General features: G+C 34.6%; 2 protein-coding genes across 5 annotated transcripts; one reads left to right on the plus strand and one right to left on the minus strand.

Annotated features, from left to right (window-relative positions):
- The first annotated feature begins 2,038 nt into the window (after positions 1 to 2,038).
- Positions 2,039 to 6,096, plus strand: LOC128177972 (uncharacterized). Its single transcript, XM_052844913.1, has 3 exons — positions 2,039 to 2,158; positions 3,338 to 3,450; positions 4,654 to 6,096. The coding sequence occupies exons 2-3, from the start codon at positions 3,342 to 3,344 to the stop codon at positions 5,460 to 5,462; spliced, it is 918 nt and encodes a 305-aa protein (XP_052700873.1). The 5' UTR covers positions 2,039 to 2,158; positions 3,338 to 3,341; the 3' UTR covers positions 5,463 to 6,096.
- A 901-nt stretch (positions 6,097 to 6,997) lies between these two features.
- Positions 6,998 to 22,355, minus strand: LOC128177981 (protocadherin Fat 3-like). Of its 4 annotated transcripts, none has more exons than XM_052844935.1 (29): positions 22,140 to 22,355; positions 20,475 to 20,606; positions 20,101 to 20,254; positions 19,456 to 20,019; positions 19,210 to 19,305; positions 17,950 to 18,330; positions 17,740 to 17,838; positions 17,524 to 17,634; positions 17,162 to 17,409; positions 16,589 to 17,005; positions 16,136 to 16,357; positions 15,404 to 15,983; positions 15,096 to 15,273; positions 14,846 to 14,949; positions 14,615 to 14,749; positions 14,177 to 14,312; positions 13,456 to 13,548; positions 12,702 to 12,881; positions 12,404 to 12,567; positions 12,020 to 12,188; positions 11,707 to 11,933; positions 11,292 to 11,498; positions 9,534 to 9,657; positions 9,045 to 9,169; positions 8,813 to 8,937; positions 8,472 to 8,621; positions 8,063 to 8,210; positions 7,794 to 7,822; positions 6,998 to 7,580 (listed from the first exon to the last, which is right to left on the minus strand). In XM_052844935.1, the coding sequence occupies exons 4-29, from the start codon at positions 19,606 to 19,608 to the stop codon at positions 7,391 to 7,393; spliced, it is 4,791 nt and encodes a 1,596-aa protein (XP_052700895.1). In that variant the 5' UTR covers positions 19,609 to 20,019; positions 20,101 to 20,254; positions 20,475 to 20,606; positions 22,140 to 22,355; the 3' UTR covers positions 6,998 to 7,390. The 4 variants fall into 4 exon arrangements, with proteins under 4 accessions (XP_052700895.1, XP_052700909.1, XP_052700901.1 ...); XM_052844949.1 differs by having other exon boundaries at positions 20,101 to 20,224; positions 22,140 to 22,351; XM_052844941.1 differs by lacking the exon at positions 22,140 to 22,355 and adding an exon at positions 21,934 to 22,084.
- Positions 22,356 to 22,690: the final 335 nt, after the last annotated feature.

Raw genomic sequence — 22,690 nt, forward strand, 5'->3', positions numbered from 1 at the left:
ATTTCAACTCTTTATACCGTCTTCCAAGGAAGACGGTAATTACAGTATAAACATAATGATTAAGGCATGGCCATGGAACTATGCCATTGCCCATGTGAAGCCCACTCTAGATTCACAATTCTAAATTGATACTCCACAATTTCAGTACACCACCATGACCACTGTGCCTTCCTATTGTTAATCAATTGATTCAGAAATTTAAACCAATGTTTTATAAATCTGCTTCTGCGTTTTATGATGGCTACAGCGCAAGCTCAACAATCTTTTTAAAAGATAAGCTTGTTAGGGAACCTGATCAGCTGACTTTTATTAAACCCCGAACCCGATGTAAATAATATGCATATCGATTATCAATACAGTTACATCAAAAGTTTAGCTTTTTTAAAAAAGCTTACCGTCTTTAGAACAAACCCTAACCAGCAGTTATTTATCACAGACAGTTTAATTCTTTTAATATATAAATGTCACCTTCCTCTAAATAGCATGGCGAGTGGATTTATCCGAACATTTTTGTGTCATGTGTCGTTTAAGCCTGCGTGTTTAAAATTGAGAACTGTGTACCCGAGCTTGTAAGTTGAGATCGACTATAGGGTGAAAGAATTCTTAGGTAGGGTCGTAGACTCGTATTATTTTGATAAAATCAAAGTTATACCACTGCACTTATCGATCTAAGGTGCAAATAACTTTACCGATATTAGACATACCGCATCAATTTTTTATTATTTTTTTTTACATTTTGGTAAAAATGTTTGAATAAACAATGCTAAAAGAAAAACAAATAATTTCAATAGATATTGTAGAATGTTACTTTCAACTAGTTGGACCTGAAAACCAAAGGCTGAATTTCATTCATAGCAATTTGTATTGCTTTTTCGTTTTCTCACTTTTTAAGATTTGAAATCTACGAAATTTCTTAAGTCGTACGTGAAAAAGATCTTCAGAAAATTATCTCCCTTGCGCCGAACAGTATTTCAACCAATGAAATAAATGTAAATTTTCACATCACGTATTTTCAACCAATCACAAAGGAAAGGAAATGCACAACCCGGAGACTGTAAATTATTTCAACTCTTTATACCGTCTTCCAAGGAAGTTTAGCTTTTACAAAAAAGCTTACCGTCTTAAGAGCAAACCCGAAACAGCAATTAGTTATCAAAGACAATTTAATTCTTTTTTATATAAATGTCACCTTCCTCTACATACCGTGGCGTGTGGAACATTTCATGCCATTATGTGTCTTTAAAGCCTGTGTGTCTTAAATTGAGAAATGCGTACCCGAGCTTCTTAGTTGATATCGACTATAGTAGGGTAAAAGAGGTCTTAAGGAGGGTCGTAGACTCGTATTATTTTGATAAAATCAAAGTTATATCGCTGCATTCAGCATTTTGTTTAACAAATATTACATGTAACTTTACATATCTAAGGTGCAAACCATTCTACCGATACCATACCGCATCAAATCTTTTTTTTTTTTTTTTTTTTTTTTTTTTACATTTTTGTATTTCAATAAAAATAATAAAAGAAAAGCAAACAGTTTAAATAGATATTATAGAATATTGCTTTCAACTAATTGGACCTGAAAACCAAAGGCTGAATTTCATTCATAGTAATTTGTATTGCGTTTTCGTTTTCTCACTTTTTAAGATTTGAAATATACGAAATTTTTTATTAAGTCGTACGTGAAAAAGATCATCAGAAAATTACCTCCCTTGTGCCGAACACTATTTCAACTAATGGAATAAATGTAAATTTTCACATCATTTTTTTCTACCAATCACAAAGGAGAGGAAGTGCACAACCCGAAGACTGTATATTTCAACTCTTTTTACCGTCTTCCAAGGAAGACGGTAATTATCTATCGATATATAGCACTTTACAAGAAAAGTTCCATAGTTACAATATTATCAATCGAAACATAACACTATAAAAGAAAATGTCGATAGTTACATCATACATTGTACACTATGTAGCCGACTTGAAATTTTTAAAATCGGCACGGCGCGTGTCGCGTTACACATTTTATACATCCTTTACGTCACGAAATCGGAAACAACCGAGTAGCGTTACGAATTTATTCCGGTCACGTTTTTTGACTCGAGATAAACAAGCGCAAGCGCAAATTGCGCAACTATCAGACGACAAGAGAGAAAAGATTTATGTAAGTTAATAGCTTTGCTCGTTAATATCTGTTTAATTTGTATTTAAACGGTAAAATTAAATCATTTATAAACAAAATAATGTTCGGTGTTTGGGCATTTTGACTGACCACTAGATCGGCTTTATTTACTCAGTGACGTTGTGTGTTAAACATCAGGCAGTGTTGGAATAATTTTCTTTTATAGTTTTAATTGTTTTATTATTATAGTTAATTTGTTACGTTTTTCTTATTTACACTTTGTGTGTTTGTTTTGTTTATATGGCCTGGGAAGTATGGGGGGGGGGGGGGGGGGGGTTGTTGTAACAGACCATTATCTACATGGTCAGCTATATAGATCAGCAAGTAGGTCTATCTCATAAAGATCAAGTATGCGTTTACATTAATGGCCCTATTGCATGACAGTGATTGTGGTGTGCCCTCGAGAAAATATTTGTATATTCATCTCTGCAAGTGAACAGACTTGCATAGACTAAAATCGTAACAATGATCAAATAATCATGCAAATCTAGCCTTATTAAATGTTGGCTGTACTTAAACAAACAATGTTAACAATAACAAAAGCTGCATATATTGATTCAATAATAATATGCTATGTTTTCATTGTTAAAAAAAAGGTACACACTGACACACCCTGTTTGACCTGTCCCGAGTAGAAAAAAAATGTGAACAGTTAAAACTGTCATGTATGGACACTTTCGCGACCCACACACCACTGTCTTACATTTAAAGAAAACTCACCTGATTGGAATCACATGTATTTATCTATAAGAAAATGAAAACATTTATTTCTTTTGGGATTGGATGGGTGGGTAGGGGGCATGTTGGGAAGGGAGGAGGTTAGTGTTAAATAAACTTAACTGAAGTAAATGCATGAGATGTATGAACTTGATGAACAACAGAGTTCTACTGAAAGAAGAATCTAATAGTGAAGTCCTAAACAAAGGAGAATTACAAAGATGCGAAGATCCAGAAAATTTTTCTGAGGTTGGAGGTTCCAAGTAAACTTCATTTACTTTTAGAAACCTATTTGACATTGCATGTGGTCATACAGTGACCCCAATATAGACAATAACAAGCTATGAAGTCTTCGTCAGCTCCAGCTATTACCTTTATTAATTTCATGAACTGAAACTTTTTTGAATGTAAAGAAATGATGAAACCTCTTGTTGATCTCTGCAGAACCATGAAGGACCACAGAGGGGGATGGATCTTTCTGATTGTACTGACATGCCTGGTTTGGACTGTTATGGTCGCATTCAATGCCCTGGCAGGAGGGGAGGGGCAGAAACTTGGTGAGATTTGATTGTTTATATTGTGATTCATAAATGCAGAAAAAATCTTTGTTTGTCTTTGATGATGATCAGAGGTCTTTGATTTTAATCAAATGAATGTAACTTGTCTTGGTATAAAGGCTTGACTGAATGGATTTTACAAAATGATATAATTTTTACATAAAACTAAGTAACTAAAATATTTATGTGACAATCTAATGAGATAATGCTAATTTTCCCCCTTGAAAACAATCATAAATCATGTAGCAGTATTGATATACATGTAACTGGACTTATTGCTACTATAAATGGGGTATACCTTGGCAGTAACATTCCTCCCTGGTTTATCTTAATTTACAAGGGTGGTCAACAATGAAGATGATTGTAACCTGGCTATCAGTCTGCAGTGTTGTCCAAGCTTTTAAATTGAGAATTTCTTCGGTTGTATCTTGTAAATGAAACAAACCTAGTAAATTTTAGATAACAAGTTTGAGTCAAAATTGGTTACATAATCTCAAAAGTTTTAAAGGTGAATTATTATTTTGATCAAAAGTCATTTTTAATGCAGTATACAGTAGAGGTGTCATGCTTTGGCAAAAAATTTGGAAAGTAGAAACTGTCAATCATTATACACAGCCAAAAAGGTGTCTTTTTGAGGGCATTCAGGAATGATTGATGGAGCCAAATTATGTTCAGTTTTACATATGTCCTGTTCTAGATGATAGTATAATGTAGATGTAAAGGAACATGCATGTAATTAACCAATTGTCATTGCACACAATAATCATAAGATTATGATATAATATATATTATAATATCTTAATTGCTGGCACACAGTGCTTAGAATTAGTAACAAAACAAAGCAGCATAAGAAATGCCACGTTATACATTTAGACAATGATATCTAAAACACTGTGTGCTGAGAAAAAGTTTTCAGAGTTATATGCAACACTGTTATCAAGATCATGAAGTTCTACATTGTAGTTGATTTTGGAATCAAATTTGATGACTATTAGAGAAATAACTTTTTCATGAAGATTGAATTCAATGAACACAAAATGGAACCTTCACTGCATTAACAATAAATGGAAATATTCATTTATACAACATGTAGCCTTAAAGCTGCAGCTTTAAACATGTCATTCTACCTTTATAAACATTTCTGATAATTTCCAGTTTATCATCAGTATTTAATAAGTTTTTTCTTGTTTTTAATTTATACAGGAATATTCAAAAACACTACTGGAGATATTTCAGATGTTTTTAACCTTGAAATAACCCCAGCAGGATGGACATTTAGTATTTGGGGCTTTATCTATGCGTGGCAGGCTCTATGGTTGGTATACGCATTATCCACGATATGTCGCAAGACTCGAGAGGGCCACTACATCTACACCCTTCCCATCATGCCGCCAGTGATTTATGCAGTATACATCATCAACAACCTGGCAAACATCGCTTGGTTGTTTGTCTGGGACAGACAAGAGATCATTGCGTCCTTAGTTGTCATAGCTCTGACTCCACTCACTTTGTATGTCTGTCTGTTCTTCTCCTTTAAACGTCTGTACAATAACTTAGGCCTTCTTGTCAGAGCAAATGCCACCAAGGAAATTTGGTTGATTCGCTTTTTGGTTCAGAATGGTCTGGCCATCTATGCTACGTGGACCACTGTGGCAACCTTGCTAAATGTTGCCATGGTGATGATTTATAAAGGAGGTGTTGAAAATAGCCTGGCCTGCACAATCATCCTTGGAGTTCTGTCTTTTGTTATCGTGTTGTGGTTTGTTCTTGACAACTTTGTTTTAGACAACTATACAAGGTACACTTTCACTCCTAACATTGTCTTCGTTGTTGCCCTGGCAGGTTCAGTTTCCAAAAACTTCAATCTAGACACTAGGGAGACAATCTCCATCTTCCTGGTGGTCATGTTGAGTGTTGCTTCTCTTCTGCTGCTTCTGAAGTTGCTTATCATGGTATACAGGCACATCCGAACTCCCATTAATCCAAACACCGAGTACGAACCAACTCTTTAGCTTGACAAGAGAAACCCTGTCTTAAAGCTTGGCTAAACAATGCCAGTTTCAATCTGTATAGTTAAAGCATGTACATTTTTCAATATGAAGAATCTGATAGGATGAATTGAAGTAATCACGACTAATATCAGTTATTAAGCAGAGAGACAATTATCCATGATTTGGTTGGTTTTGGCACTAAAAAATGAACAACAAATTTTTGTGACGCCTTAGTGGTCTTCCATAAGTTATGTGAACCATTTGTTTTACTTGGTGGTTGTAAATACATGTAACCTATATTTTTCTATGTATTTCATTGTACCAGACTTAAAAGTTGTGAAATCATAACGCCATGTGTAGATAGTGAAACAATGATTTACTTGTACTTTGTTTTATAAAATTCATTTCTACATTTTTTTTCAATTGGTCATCTTTTATAACTCTCTATCAATTTGGAAGAACCCATTGCAGTTCAGATGTTTACCATTTGCATTTTTGAAATTTAATGAATTAAGCAGATACATGTTATTACAAATTAAAAGTTAAACTCAAATGTACATAAATCTTTTATTAAATTCAGGGTAAATAATATTGGTCCCATTCTTTTGCCATTTAATTGTACCTATAGGTATATGTCTACGGAATTTTGTCTTTATTTAACAGCATGTTTTTGCTAAATAAAAAAAATATAATTCAGTGCTTTTGATTCATAAGAAAAAAAATACTTACATGTTTATTTTTTTGGTTGGATTTGAGTTAGTTTTGAATTTTTTTTTTCACTTTTGTTGAGTGTCACACATGTAACAGCATTTTCATTTAAAAGGTTTTTATTTTTCAGTGTTCTATTAGAATGTCTATATTTTATATTTTTCTATCTGAACATAATATTGATTAGATCTAGTCATGTACTTTGGCTGAATAATAAATAAACCAGCAAGCCTTGCAGAGTTGACTTAAATTTTGTTAATAGTAGAAATTACCGAAACTCAATAAGCTATATGAAGTTTGATGATAAGTATCCCATGGAGAAGCTTTGCGCAATACATCAGGGCAATTGAAACCCCTGAATGGATTAGCATTGATGGACAGCGACTTTATGAGTTCTCTGTACTTTTCCTGTGTGAAATAGGTTTCGGATAATATAGGTCATGAGTTTTCCAGTCACAAGGTTCGAAATATCCTTCCGTGTCAAAGTTTAAGTGAAACGCTTATCAGAATATGAATAAACAGATTTTTTTTCTCAGTTAATTTGAACAAACGTTAGCTTGCATACCTTTCACATAACGGACCCTTACAGCTGCCGAGAACAATGTTTAGAATGTTGTATAACATGTTATCGTATTGATTAATTAGACAATCTCCCAATTAACTGCATGTTTGCGAAGAAAATGCAGTGGTCTTAGAGCGAGATGAAGAAATTACAGAAAAGGGGGAAAAAACAAGATATTATGACAAAAAAATTGTGTGAATATCTGAACCCCCCCCCCCAAAAAAAAAAAACACCAAAAAAAAAAAAACAAACAAAAAAAAAAAACAACGCACACACACACACAAAACAACGGAAAAAACTCTTTAATATATTGATTTTAAAATGCATCATTCATGAGACATGGAACATTACGAACAATGGATAACAATTTAATGAAGGTAAAGTATTGATACATAGTAATTATGAGTGGTAAAATACCCGTGCACAAGTATTCCAGAAGCGTAAAGTAAACAAAACAATCACAATGTGGTGTTGATTATATAATTGAAACATTACGAAACAGTTTGCTGCAAGAAATATTTGGTTATAAACATAAATATTATAATCACATGGTAAAGTAATGGGGCATGAAAAGCAATTTCACTCATATATAAAGTGTTTCCCTGAAAACTCGCAATCAAAGATGTAAAAATGATACTTCAATACTTTATACAACTCATACAATGGTACATGACATTTGCTAATTATAGTCAGGTTTAGGAATTAATGGCCCACTAGATTCCCTGGGTGGTGGGAGTTGGGGCGCCGAGGCATGTCGTTCCGGGGATGGATCAAACAGAGAAATTCTGAAACTCCTCCTCTGGTCGAACTCCTCTGGCACGTCTCTCTCTGGGGGGTACCTGTCTTGACTACTTTCAAAACTGGTACTGCTACAAATCAAATGTATATGGTGGAAAAATTATGAAGATTTGACATAAGTTTGATTAACTAATGCTTTTTTATTAACTTAATCATCAACTGAATATGAATTTTTTAGAAAAAAAAACCCAGACAATTAAGAACTCTACTTCAAATCAATATATGGAAACTAAACACCGACGGTCTTGTATATTTCTTGTATATAGAAATATTAGTGTACTTACTCAGATCTAAGGCGTGTTCTTCTTTGTGCCTATATTGGTAATAGAAATGGTTGTTTTATGACTAAAAAGATCATTATATCTTTTCTAATTAATGGTCATAAGAGAGAGAGAGAGAGAGAGAGAGAGAATGACCAAAATTAATAAATCTTTATAAAATTACATATACCACTAAGCAATTTATTATGAATTTTACTCGTTCTGATACTTGTAGTCATGATATTTATACATACATGTATGAATTGAATATAGTGCACGTAAAGCTGACTTACGTTTGTGTCTGTCCGATCTTGCTGAAACATGTGCATCTGTGGCATGTTGAAACCGTAGCTCACGTTATGCTTCAGACCGTTTAAAGTCCTCCGGAAGTCGTCATCTAACTCAGAATCCCTATGGGCCTTTATACGGGACTGGCAAAACCTACTCATATAAAACAGAGTAAAAAATGCATTTTTAAGTTTATTAACAATAACACATAACAAACGGCACACGACAACAGATAACCACAGGTCGACTGAAAATGAAATTCAATGAATCTTTATCGAAATGTGATGTTTGTTGATACAATTCAATTTAGGAAGAATTTAATATAATTTAGTAACAAGTCAATGCAGTATTAACTTAGTTAAAAAATTGGTTTGTAGAATATTTTTGTTTAAGATGGGGTGAAAATTAGCTCACCCGAAAACCGCAGCCGCCGTGACTAGGATGAGGAAGCAGGCAACGCCCACTAGCGACCACGTGTAGGTCATAAACTCTTCTGCAGATTTGACTTTATCAGCGATGTAGCTCTCCTTTTCACCTTCCAAGGTCAAATTGAGCGTTAAAGTGCTGAAAAGGGGTTTTGAAACCATTAAGATGGAAATATCATTCTTTTTGTTTTAGAATCTAAATATTTACATGCAAAGGTATTTTTTAAGGATTATGAATTGAATGGATCCAAATTTGAAAGTAAAGCTTCTTAAAATAATAAAATGATATTTGTAAGTTTAAGGATATGAGATGCATGTAACAAGCAGAACCTTGATTTTGGATGGACACCCTTGTCCGTAGCTTGAACAGTTAAATAGACTGGATGGCTCCCTATCATCGTAATCTTACTGCTGAACGACAGGTCGCCCGTATCTCTGTCTATCGTGAACATGTCCTAAAGAGAAAGCACGCACATCTTATTAGCACATCATGTTCAGGTTTACATTCAAACGTTTTTCAGTATTTGAAATGAATTTCGAACGATATAAATAGCGTTGTTACCAGAACGTTTCCTTCCAGTATGCTGAACTCCACCTCGCCGTCCTTCCCCTCGTCAGGGTCATTTGCACTCAAGGTCGTGACAGGTATATTCGTTTGACGACTCTTCAGACTGATTGGTTCAATATCTGCAAGGTTACATAGAGCAAATAGAGTCAAGCTTCCTTTGCTTAAAGAATCTTCTCTACCAAACCAAAACAACGAAGTACAAGTTAATCTTTGCTGATAAGTAGGATTTGAAAGTACTACTGAATTTTTCAGTTGTAATCAACACAGTTGTATACATAAAACCCATAAAATCAACCCCCTCGCCATCCACTATTATTCCAATATTTTCACACATCTCATTATCTTAAAGATAAAAAAGGTTGCATTCCAAGACCAACAAAACATAAAGTATATACTTGTAACTACATTGTCATGCAGTTCGATGAAGCTGAGATAAAAAAAACTCTATCGTAAAAAGGAGAGGAATGAAGTCAGTTCACATACCGCCTTGTTCGACCTGGATGATGGTAGGGTGGTGCTGGTTTGTGTCCTTGTATTTGATTATCACGGACACAGTCACTCTGTTTCTCCTGTTGCGGTCACCTTTATCAATAGCTTCCACCCTTACCTGAAAGTTACAGGTTATATAGAGGGGAAATGTAAAAAATGTAGTTGAAACCATTTGCAAAGGGCAAAAGTCATCACCAAAATATATAAACCCATACGTATATAAAGAGAATTAATCTTAATTTTGAAATATGTTTCCCCCTTGCATAACTGCATCTAGGGAACTACTTCGTAACGATATATTAACAACAAGAGGCTATTAGGCCTTAACGGTCACCTGAGTAGCATATTACCCATACACAAACTTGTCGAGGAGTCTCATATATGCATTTAATTAGGTTTCATTCTGGAGAAGAAAAATTATAAAATTGTAATGACGACCACCTCCCTGCCTGAAATCTTTCAAAAAGAACTATGAAACCAATAATTTTGGGGAAAAAACGTAAAGATCTGTTATACAAAATCATGAATTCAGTTTTCCTTTCAGGTGTGTGGGAGTAAAGAAGATAATTTTTAAACATTATATGCATCAACACCTAAACATCCATTTTGGCCCTGCCCTAGAGTCAAAACACATACTCCAGGGGGCAGAAACTTTAAAATTTAGTAGAGGACTTCTGGTAAACATAATTATGATGTCAGTTTTTCATACAGATGTGTGAGAGTAGAGAAGAAGATTTTTAAACATTATATGCATTAACACTATATTGCCACACCCCCCCCCATGTCTGGAACCCCTGACCCTGGGGCGATGCATTTCACAACTTTGGTAGAGGAGTTAGTGGACTTCATAACCATGTCTTCAGTTTTTTGCCCACATGTGTGGGAGTAAAGAAGAAGGTTTTTTAAAAGATATAATACATTTTTATTATATGGCCATATTGGCCCCACCCTAGAGCATGAATCCCTGACACAGGGGTCATGAATTTCACAATTTTGGTAGAGGGCTTCATGGACATTATAACCAGACATTTAGTATTTAACAAATATATATGGGAGTAGAGAAGACGATTTTCTAAGATTTAATACATTTTAACTACATGTATATGACCATATTGGCCCCACCCTAGAGCCTGAACCCCTGACACAGGCGTCATAAATTTTACTATTTTGGTAGAGGGCTTCATTGACATCATAATCATGCATTTAGTTTTTAACAAACATATATGGGAATAGAGAAGTAGATTTTCTAAGATTTAATACATTTTTACTATATGGCCATATTGGCACCACCCTAGAGCCTGAACCCCTGACCCAGAGGCCATGAATTTCATAATTTTGAAAGACGGCTTCATGGATATCATAACCATGCAACTAGTTTTTCCTCACATGTGTGGGAGTAAAGAATAGGATTTTTGAAATTTTGGCTTTTTTGCATATTTGGCCCCACCTGTGGCGCCCCAGTGTGGTAGAGCCATGAATCCTCTTACCATAGAGATGCCTCACACCAAAAATGGTAACAATTACCCTTGTAGTTTTTAAGAAGTTAAAAATGTAAAATTGTTAACGCCCGACGGACGACGCACGACGCACGACGACAGACAGCAATAGGTCACCTGAGTTTACTTAGGTGACCTAAAAATAGATGGAGTTTTAAGGTCGTAAAACGCGAAACACCAATAAAATTAATGCTGATTTTTTTTTCAATAAAAGGTACATATATTTCATATATAATGTATGTTCTCTTAAGCATACGTGTTCCGTGAAGTCTCTGACTGCCCCAATGTTCAGGGATTCATTGCTACACAGTTCTCCAGTGGTTTCTTTTATGACGATCACGCTATCGTTGTAGTTACTGGAAGTGTTGGAATCCCTGATGATCTTGTACAGTGTGACGGCATTCATTCCCTCATCCTTGTCCTCTGCTGTCACCATACCAAAGCACGTGCCGACAGGGGCCTCCTAAAACAATACAAAAAACACAACGTATTCAACCTCTGCAGGTATATGTTCTTTTGGCTTTTTTTTACACGGATAGAATTAATTTATTATTTTAAATCAATCCTTTTAAAGCCCTTTTAATCCATTAGCATACATTACTAGTATATGGGACCAGTTTCTTCAAAATAACATTGTCAGTTACTGTAGCCCAACTCTCGATTGATCCTACCTGATAGACTTCAAACTGGAAATCCTCCAGAAACTTTGGGTCATTGTCGTTCTGGTCCAGCACTGTGATATTGACCCTGGCGCTGGTCTCCTTACCTCCCTCGTCCCTCGCCACCACCGTCAGGGTGATAAATGGCTCCTCCTCTCTATCATACCCACTCACATTTACAATCAAATCCCCGGTGACACCGTCTATCGTGTAAAAATCGTTGGAATTATCACTGATATCTGAAATGCAAAAGTATCATTTTAAAAAAAATAAATATAGACAAAGAAAAAACATTTATTTGCTTATAAGTATATGTAATACACACCAATAAGTCGGTAAGTGCAATTGCATGCAGTTATATTTTCCTTCTTCCGGTCCTGCGCAGTCACTGTCATAAGCACGCCTTCTAACTTGGTGTTCTCCTCAACTCCTTTCCGATATTCAGCTTGAGAGAAGAAAGGGCGCTCGTTGTCATCAGTAATAATAATCATGACCTGTCAGAAAAATCAATACAGATGTCTTATGTTTAAAATCATATTCGTCTTCGGAAGAGAAATAACTTTTTATTCAAATGAATAAAAATATATTCGTGTTTTTAAATCTTGAATTTTATAAAATACTTTATCACCAATCATAACACAAAAACACCAAATGTCCTTGATGCTCCTTAAAAAGAAATGAAAAGTAAGGAAAGGAAAAACAAACACACCATGACTGAGGTGGACAGCGGTTGGGGGAGACCATCGTCGCTAACAATGACTGTAAGCTCTACCGAGTCCAACTGAAGAGTCGTCAAATTCTTTGCGATAGATATTTTTCCATTTGTAGCATCTATTTTAAAGTAAGAATATCCATCATCGTTGGTGCTGAAATCTTAAAAAAAAACGTTTCGTAAAATGAAGGTAATGAGCAATTTAATGAAACCTACAGTACATGTACATGATTAGGAATAAATGAAAAAGGAAGAAGCAAGTTTAATTATCATTGTGCAAGAAAGTATTTATTACCAAATGATAATAAAGCATTTCTGCCACTGTCTCTGTCAGTGGCGTTTATTTGGCTAACAATCACGTAGTCGATCTCCGAACTTCGCGGGATTTCTCTCTCAATGACGTCATCTGCCTCTGGCGAGTTGTCATTTATGTCAAGAAGTTCGATTTCCAAAAGTGCAGTTGATGACAAATTACCTACCAAACATATTTTAAATCCAAGTGAAAAAAAAAATGAAAATTGGACAAAACAGTCCGAAATTCTTTTATTACAACCGTATATCTCTGTTGAAAACTCTGGTTAAGAGAGCTCGACAGTCGTTGCCATTTGTAGACAATTTTAATCTCCTTTAGAAGAAGAGTTCAATATAAAATATAAAAAAAATCCAAATTCAAAAGGAAAAATCGATGGACTATTTCTTTACTAAATGATTTTTTAAAGATAAACAAACCATATCTTAAAATTGAGATAGATCTGATGTTTACTTTTGTTGACCACCGAGCCTCCTTAGTAAGCCTTCTGTAATTAATGTGGGCTATTTTTTGTAAAGTAGCCTATATTGTTGTAAATTTTGATACTAAAGCATTTTAAGACATTCGTTATTGATTTAATTACTTTATGCGTTTGGCTAAGAATTGAATATTTTTTTAAAGCTAGATTATCAATTGATATACTAGGTACCCGGTATATGCTAAATGATATTTATACAGTAGTACAGATCTATACATCAGTATAAAAGACCAATAATTGTGACTCCTCTCTCTGTCTCACCTCCATCCGTCGCTCTCAATGTACAGTTAAAGTTGATGGTAGACTCATAGTCTAATGTCATACTCTGGTTAATCATCAGAACAAAATTGTCAACTGCAATTCAAGAAGGTTTATTAACATTCTACCGTGTTTTTCCATTAAATTTTGTCTTTAAATGCCTCTAAATGTAACAACTAATCACTGCGTATGAATTAACATGTACTTTACATAAGTAGTCCACAAACAGGGATTTCTATGTTATCAGTTAAAAAATATATTTCATACATGCTGTCTGATCACCATGTTTTACAATTATTCAACAAAAAGTTAATTTTATTGTTAAAAGCAATATTTCAAGAGTTATTTTTCATGAATTATATTTTCAAGCTCATCGATCTCAACTTAGCAGTCTATGTGATAACCAGTTTAAATAGGTTTTTATAAAACAGCTGTTCCTGCTGTTACTAATTTACTCACTCCGTGATCTGCAATTTGTATCGATTTATTTAAGTAAATAATTGATTTCATCTGTAAAGGAATGTAAATATAAGCTTTAAATGATTTATTTAATTTTTGACGTCGTCTTGTCAATAACTGCCGTCAGGTGAGCAGACAATGTAACGACGACGTCAAAAATAAACCATTCAATGCTATAGTGAATATCATGATCAAGGTATATGATAACTAGAATGTTAATTTAAATAATTACTATGAAATTCAAATTAATGAAAAGGTGGCGAACCTTTGTGTTCTCTAACTAATAGAGGACATTCGGATGGTCTCTCGATGGAAATTCGAACACTCTTCTTTCCAAATTGTCTGGAATCTGGATCAGTTACACTTAATCCATTGATATATACCAACACTTCTTCCTCTGCCTAGTTTTGTAAATAATTTTGAAAACAGAAAAGGACTTCATTAATTTAATTAGTTAAATAAAATTAAATTTGGTGTTCCCGCGAGAACGTTATATATATGGTCAAAATCCACAAACGTATGATGCTAACTTTCTACGGCAATTTTCTTTAATATGATAATCCAAACTTGGTGAAACGATTAATTTTAGAACAATTGAAATGGATTTTAATCTGCACTTTACTCATATATTACAGATAGTCAGCCTTAAATCGTGAAATAAGTGTATTGATGAAAATGTCGGAAACTATAGCTGCAATATTACCAGGTCTTTGACCCTCTCATTGATGGATACATGGTAAACGGACTGATCAAATAACGGCGAGTTATCATTGACGTCCACAATCTCGATATGAACATCGACGGAAGACTGCATGGTTTCATTATTCGGGTTGAATACCTTAAACAAAACGAAGCCATTTTAAAACTATTATATCAATCTAGTTTTAGACAACTAATGCAAAGGTGCTATATACTACACATTTTCAATATTTACCGTAAGAGTCAAATTGCAGTACTCTTTATCTTCATAATCCAGTTTTCCAATTAGAACAATATTTCCGGAATCAGAATTGTTAAGTTGAAAAACATTGTCACAATCTGTAAAATGGGCAATACGTGTATAAACTCACTTAGTAATCTTGTTATTTTTTATTTTGTTTTTTTTAAATAGTATAAAATACTTCCAATTGTATGGTAAGAAAAGCAAGATACACACCAATACGTGTATTAGGGGATCGACTTACTATCGTTTGAAATCTTGTAAGCTATCTGGGCATTTTCACCCTCATCTCTGTCCGTTGCAACAAACGTAAGGTCAAGAGACGTGCCGTTGGTGGCATTCTCTTTGATGACAGCTACTTGTGCTATGTCAGATTGGAATCGAGGCGGATTGTCATTGACATCAATGATAGTAATGGTTAACTAAAATATAAAAAAAGGAACCAAAATACATTATACCGCGCATTAATGAAATTTGTAAACTAATTTGTTTTTAAACAAATAGAAAAAGCCAAAACATTCTCAGGATAAAGTACCGTAATATGTATTTTACCTCAGCAAGCATGCTGTAGAGAGGAAGTTTTGCTTGGATAATGAATCTGTACTGTTGTTGTGTTTCTCGGTCGAAAAACGTTGAATGTTTGGTTCTGTTCACGTAAAGAAATTCTTGCTCAGAACCATTTAGGTAGAAATCCCCAAGGTTGTAGTTGGGCAAAACAAATTTCTCAATGGACATGGCCGGGTTTATTGTGAAATTTTTGGTGAAATTTTTAACAGGAATGAAAGGTGAAGGAAAAGCAACATTCTCAGTCCAATTAAATATTAGTTTGTCCTTGTCAAAAACTCTAGAAATTTGAGTGTTCATCAATACAGCTACGTTAAATGAGAGAGTGACTGTTGTACCACGGGACGGAGTGCCCTTATCGGTAATATTCACGATATACAGGTAAGTTCCGTTAGACAAACTCATATCATTAGTGGGTGCTTCAATTAATCCAGTGCTGCTGTCTATTTCGAGAAAAGTACTGGCATTACCACGAATTTCTTGAAACTCTATTTCTCCATTGCTACCAGAATCCTTGTCTGTTGCAGTAATTAGTGCCACCAGTTTAGAGCAGTTTTCACATCTCCCGCTGAAAAAAAATGTTAATACATAGCATTTTAATGTATAAATTTCCTTATAATAGAGATGATTTGTTTTCTCGACTTTACTTTAAAAATGAGACGTTTAGGAATTAGGGAAACCCATTCCATAAAAAAAAACTTCAGATGAATCAAATATTACCTGTAAAACACAATTTCGAAGTTGGTTTCATCACTAGGTATAGGGGCATTATCGTTAACATCTTCAACAACGATAATTATGGTTCCATTCGTAGACAAGGGAGGGTCTCCTCTGTCAGTAGCCTGGATAGTTAATGCATACACCTTATTCAAGCTATCGTCGTAGTCTAAGTCGGGACAGGAAAGTTTACCTTTGGAATCGATGTGAAATGTATCCGACTCGCTACAGATATAAAACAATCAACAAACACATAAAGACGGGGATTTTATATGCTTTGATTAGCTTGTTATAAAAGTAAAATCGAATTTAAGCCTTAAATTCGAATTTAAAGAAAAAATTTCCGAGTCATGTTTTATTATAGGTTAAGAGTTTTTACATCATGTTAAAAAACTATAGCTGACGTTTTTAAAACTATAAACCTAAATTGTCGTTTTTAATAACCAATAATATAACCTCAAAACGCTGAAGTCAAGTTCTCTGTTGACACCAAGATCCCCGTCTACAAAGAATTCTGTAAGATCCGATATTGAAGAACAGTTGGAATTCTCTGGTATATGATAAACAGGTACTTCTTTATTATATTTAAAAATAGGCGCTTCGTTTACGTCCAGTATATTGACAGTGATCCAGGGCATTATACACAATGATATGTCCCTTCCACTGTCACAGACACTGACAGTGAAAACATCTTTATCTTTTGTCTCTCTATCTAACAATCGGTTTACTTTCAAGAATCCAGTGATATTCACTTCAAAGTATCCAGAGCTTGCGTCTGTGAAGATGAGCTGCGCATTTATTCCTATGTCTGCATCTGTTGCAAAGACCTGTCCAATGTCTGTGTCTTCTGTTGCGTTTTCAAAAACTGAGAATCTGTATCAAGAGAAAACGAAAGGTTTGTTTATAAATTTGACAGAATGCATGTACTAATCAACATCGTATTGAAGTTCTGATATATCATAGTATATCAGACCAATTATCTAGTATATCAATAATCAATCGGTATTTAGATAAATCTCTACTGCATACGTCATGTTAGAAGCCATTGGCGGATTATCGTTCATGTCTTCCACTGAAATCTCCACAATGGAAAAAGTTTCATGTTTTTCATCCGAGACCATCACAGTTAAGCTATAGCTGGAGTGTGTCTCCCTGTCTATAGTCTCGTCCGATGTGAAAATCTCTCCAGTGGAACTGATAGTAAACGCCGTCCCAGAGATATTGAATATGAAAGTAGAATTCAAATCTCTGTCCGTTACTTTTAATGGGGTTTCCAACTGAAAAAATAATTTCATAATTTTTTTTGATGAAGATGCATTGTCAAAATAATGCGCAGAAATTTATTTTAGACTGATATTAAAGTAAACAGAGAATTCGAAAAGTGTCATTACCGTAACTTTGGTACCATTCGCATTTTCTCGAATTTTTCCTCTATATACCGGTTGATCAAACATTGGTGTTTCGTCATTTTCATCCAGAACCGAGATTTTCACTGGAATGGTCTAAAATAAGAGATAAATAAAATAGGGACACTAGTGCTCAGTTTATCATCTGTAAATTAACTTTGAACATAAAGCCTTAATAAGCCTTTGGTTGGAATATCTTACTGCGAATTTACAGGGGTTTTTGCTTTGTATTGCTATTACGGAGTAGTCGTAATGGTCAATATCTTCCCTATCCAGTGGAGCGTTCGTAGTAATATTTCCCTACAAAAAATTGCTTCAAATAAATTATATGTACATTCATAACTTTTATTGTTGTAATATACCAAAAGCGCCGGTAAACTTAACCATTTTTAAGTACAATACGATTCCTACCGTAGTGCTATTCAAATTGAATTTAGTCCGGTCACTCAGAGGGTCAAAAGTATAATCGACATATCCTTCTTTAAAGACGCTGCAGAAAGATGTCCCTTTATCTTTGTTTTCAAATATAGAACAATTAGAGACATTAAAATGTTCGTGAGTATCATTGGTCTCTCCAGACACGACATTAACCTTGACGGAAGCGTTGACGTAGAACACGCCGTCCGTCACAGTAACGATGGCGTTACCTCCCCTCCTTGTGTTCACCATGGACACCTCACCGAAAGAACCTATCAGGAATCTGGAATCTCCGCCCTCATCTGTGATACTGTAGTTCAGTACTCCAACGGTGTCTGGATCAGTCGCCGGGACCACGCCCACAATGGCACGGAGCTGTGAGTTGGTTACAGTGAACATGTAATTATTGTCGAGAACAGGTGGATTGTCGTTTACGTCCAAAATATTTAAAGTTATTTTAATCGTAAAGTTTTTATCGTCAACCTGACCGAACAATTCAAACATGTATTCTTTAATCATTTCATAATCAAACGGTTCTTTCACTACTATTGACCCGTCGGGCAGTAACAGCAAATAGTCCTTAGTCTGTAATAACGCACTGTCAACCCTTTGATCAGTTTTGCAAATAACAGTACCATTTGTGTTCTCGTTAATGCTTATTTGATGAGACAGCTTATATACTACAATGTTAAGGAAGATATTATCATAGACAATTGCTGTAAACATTTGAGAGACGAAATCTGTGTCTAGCAATGTCGTTTGATTCGTCTTCACTAGTCCATTGGAGTCCATGCTCAAGAAGTGGGCGTTTCCTTGTATTGATGGATTGGTGTCATTTACTTTTAGATCTACCGTGGTTATCAGTGTATCTTTTAATGTTCCTTCGGCAATAAGTATAGTCTGATTCTGTTGAGTCGCCTGGACCTCAAATAATATCGAGAGTGTATCTTCAACTTCTGCATTTTCCGACCCAATTTGTAAAGTAACGTGTACTATCACGTGATATAATGCACTGTCAAGGACTTTGTTAACACCGACAATAATTCCTGAACTGTTTAAGGAGCAATTAAATCCGGAATTGAAGGTCCTGATCACACAATTACTACTATTGCTGTTAACATCTTCAACAGCATCTCCGAATTCAAACAAATGTTCTGTAGAAACAATTATGACCATATAACGTAATACTTAGTATCAGGAAACTTAACGATCAGCATAAAATGTTAATATTTAGATGTAATAACTGCTACATACCTGAATTATTTGTATCTTCCTGTGATAGTAAAACAATCCTGTCAGATTTAAGACTGCCCAAAGCCATAACCTTGTGTTCGAAAAGGGAACTTGGAACTAGAATAGAAAATGAACACGTGTTCAATGTCTCAATTTTATAAAGAAACATGCTGTCCTGTTGGAATACTTAAAGTACCTGAATCAAAATTATATTTTACACAAGTCAGTCTAAAAATTTAATACATGAACATGCCAGGACGTCAGTACCTGGAACACACGACGAATTGTGGTTGTAATGGCTATGGATACATCTACAAGTCCAGTCCAAGCCGTCCTCGGAAGGCAGACATGCGCTGTTGCTTTGCGCGCAGTATCCGGTGCTGCTATGGTTTCCACAATCGTCGGATAGATAACGAGCATCTCGATACTCCAGACAAGGATTGGGAGTGGTTGCTGCAATTTTTGTTTTACAAAATTAGTAATTAAGGTGTATGGTCCTAATAAAAATTATCCCTGGAAAAAAAGTAATTACTGAGGCAATGCTGTTCAACTTCCTCTCATTCCTCACTCATACTGCGCACACGGAAAAAGCAGACGACAAAGCCAAAAGAGACGCGGACAACCGCAGACACCACAAACAAAAAACCTACCTTTGTCAGGACCTGAAAATTGAGTTAATTTAAAGACGTGGACATTGCAAGCAGACGCCACAAATGCAGACAACAGCGACGTTTGATACGTTACCTCCGGTCTTCAATACTAAGTACCCAATTACTCTTAAAAATACCCACCATATCGGAATATTTATTTTGTGGTACTAAAAGCGTAAACCTGAAAATAGACGTACAAGTTTAAGTATGTTGTATTGCGAATTGGCGCTATATAAGAAGAGTACAAATGCGTGTATCTTACCATTCAGATATTGCTGGGAAAAGAACGGTATGGCTGTTATGACATTCAGAAGTTGTCAAGTCTGCCAGCAGCGAATAAAAGGCTTGTATTTTCACTTCCTCCTTGCCGTGGCATATCAAATTCCCTTTGTTGCGATTTCCAAGGATAAGAAAAACTAAAGTCAATACGATGAATTCTTAGAGAATTTAAATTGCTTTAATGTCTTATAATATATCATATCAGACATTTAGGAACACGTTTTTTATTTCACTTTTACAGTAAATTAACTCTAACATCAGTAATCACATACGTTATAATATACATATAAGGCATACACATACTCAAAAAAATATATCTATACAATGTATGTAATTTAGCCGAGATCGTTTTAATACCTTTCTCATTTTATTATGTTCCTTGCATGTTATGTTCACTCTTCTTCGTATCTTGTTACCAACTTCTTCTTATGTAATGGATGGGTATTTAAAGCGTCTCATTATTCGTACACTTCGTCAACTTTTTATTCTCTACAAATTGAATAGTATGCATTAGCAACCCCGACGGAAACGCTATAAACATAGCAAGAAAATGGCGTTAATTCTCTTCTTTTCCCTACAGACGTAAATAATAATAGTAAGCAAAATATGCCCCACATAAATGTTAAAATAATATTAAGATTACAAACATTATTTTTGATAACATTAATGATATTGAAATGACAACTTTTAAACAATGTCAAAATTTCACGAAGCGTAAAGAAAATGATATGCGACCATTGTTTGAACAATTCACACAGCAGACAAAGCTATTCCGACTGACAGATACTATTAAATGTAGTTAACCAGTAATACATGTATAATACAATCTAAACAATAGGCGGATGGGAGGCATATAAATGGTGTTTTTTCATACCTAAAATAAAAGCATTTATAAAATAGTCTATGCATTATTTGTGACCAAGAAACTGTAAGACTTTAAAGGCGCTTCATTCACGTCCAGTATACTAGTATTGACGGTGATCCGAGGTTTAACCATACAATGATGAAGACTATGCCTATGATACTGGTGAATATGATTTCGAGGTTACAAAGAATTTCAAATTGTTAATTACCTATGAAATTTAAGATTCATGACCAAAACTGAAGGGGGTGTCATCTACTATTCATGTACATGTATGTTCAATCCGGAGGTTTCCGATGAAGAAAGAATTTGCTTTCCAGTAATGCATTATTTAACATTAATTTTAAGACAAAATATTTTGTCGAAACTTGGAATCGTTTAGAGTTCAATCCTGGAAACCAACCCCAGAATTCCCTCCTTTTCTGCAGGCGTGCTTTTAAACGCAACAGTATCAATTTTAGATCATTTTTATTTTTAGGCAATATTGGTCAAAAGAAAATGGGGCTTAATTCCATGAATTTGCTTATACATGTAATTTTGCTTGGATGCACACAAGTTGCGTTAAACTTTAAACTTTGAATTACATGAACACATCAGCCTTGTTCTTTCATACAGCTAATAACATGAATATCTTAAACTAGTCCATGTCTTTTTGAAACAATTACTGGACAACAGCATGCATGCAAATCATATGGTATGGAGAAAAAAATCCCAAACATCCCTTATGGAAAATTGCATGAAAAAAGGTGGGGAAAAACCCCCCCAAAACCACAACCAAACAAACAAACGGTTTCTATTTGAATCGTTGTTGTGTCTAGTATGTTAATAAGGAGCGCGTACATCAAGCTTTATGCATGTAATTATGCATATCAATTATTTATATTAATCGTACCGTTGATTTCAGTCTGTAAATAATATACTATAGATCTCTTTTATCACCTTACTATGTCTTACCAGAAGCAGCGATAACATTTTCCGTTTTCACCAGAAAAAAATATACAAGCAAATCATTGCATAGTTATTTTGTAAATGAAATAGTATACTAGTTCATAAATACGTTCAAAGCAAATTAAGGACATTCGTCGACTTTGATATTTGGCAAAGAATGCATAACTCCAAAAAACAAAAAGAAACAAAAACAAAACAAAAATCATAAAAACCTTAAATGCGTCCCAGCGCTGATTGGTGACCATTGATACCAGGAGACGAAGTGTGGCTTTAAACTTGGCACAGTTCTTAAAATGCATCGGAATTGCGGAAGTTTTATTTGCTTCGGTGGTTTCTGCGTTCTTGGTAAACCACATTGCATCTTCATTTCAGAAATTTCTTGAGCGGGTTGATCATCATGGAACAGCATTGGAAAGTTCCAATATGTACAAATCTATCTGTATAATTATACTTCATTTCATACGAACTACATGAAGAGTTTTTTTTTCGAAAATAAATTGAGGATTCAAATAAAAGTTATCATATATCCTTTTGTCAACACGGTATTTTTTACCAACTCTTTACCTTTTCTATTAGTTTTTTCTTTCCATTCAAAATCTTTACACAAATATAGATCATGGATGTAAATTTAAAACCGCTTTGCAATTAGCCCCACAAAACATGATTCTTGTGCCAAACTCCATTGTGCAGACTTTGAAAAGCGCCAAATTAGATATGGGTTTATGTATAAAACTTATCTAGTGGCATTATATCAACTCGAGCA

This window comes from Crassostrea angulata, chromosome 1 (genome assembly GCF_025612915.1).
Source record: "Crassostrea angulata isolate pt1a10 chromosome 1, ASM2561291v2, whole genome shotgun sequence".
NCBI lineage: Eukaryota > Metazoa > Mollusca > Bivalvia > Ostreida > Ostreidae > Magallana > Magallana angulata.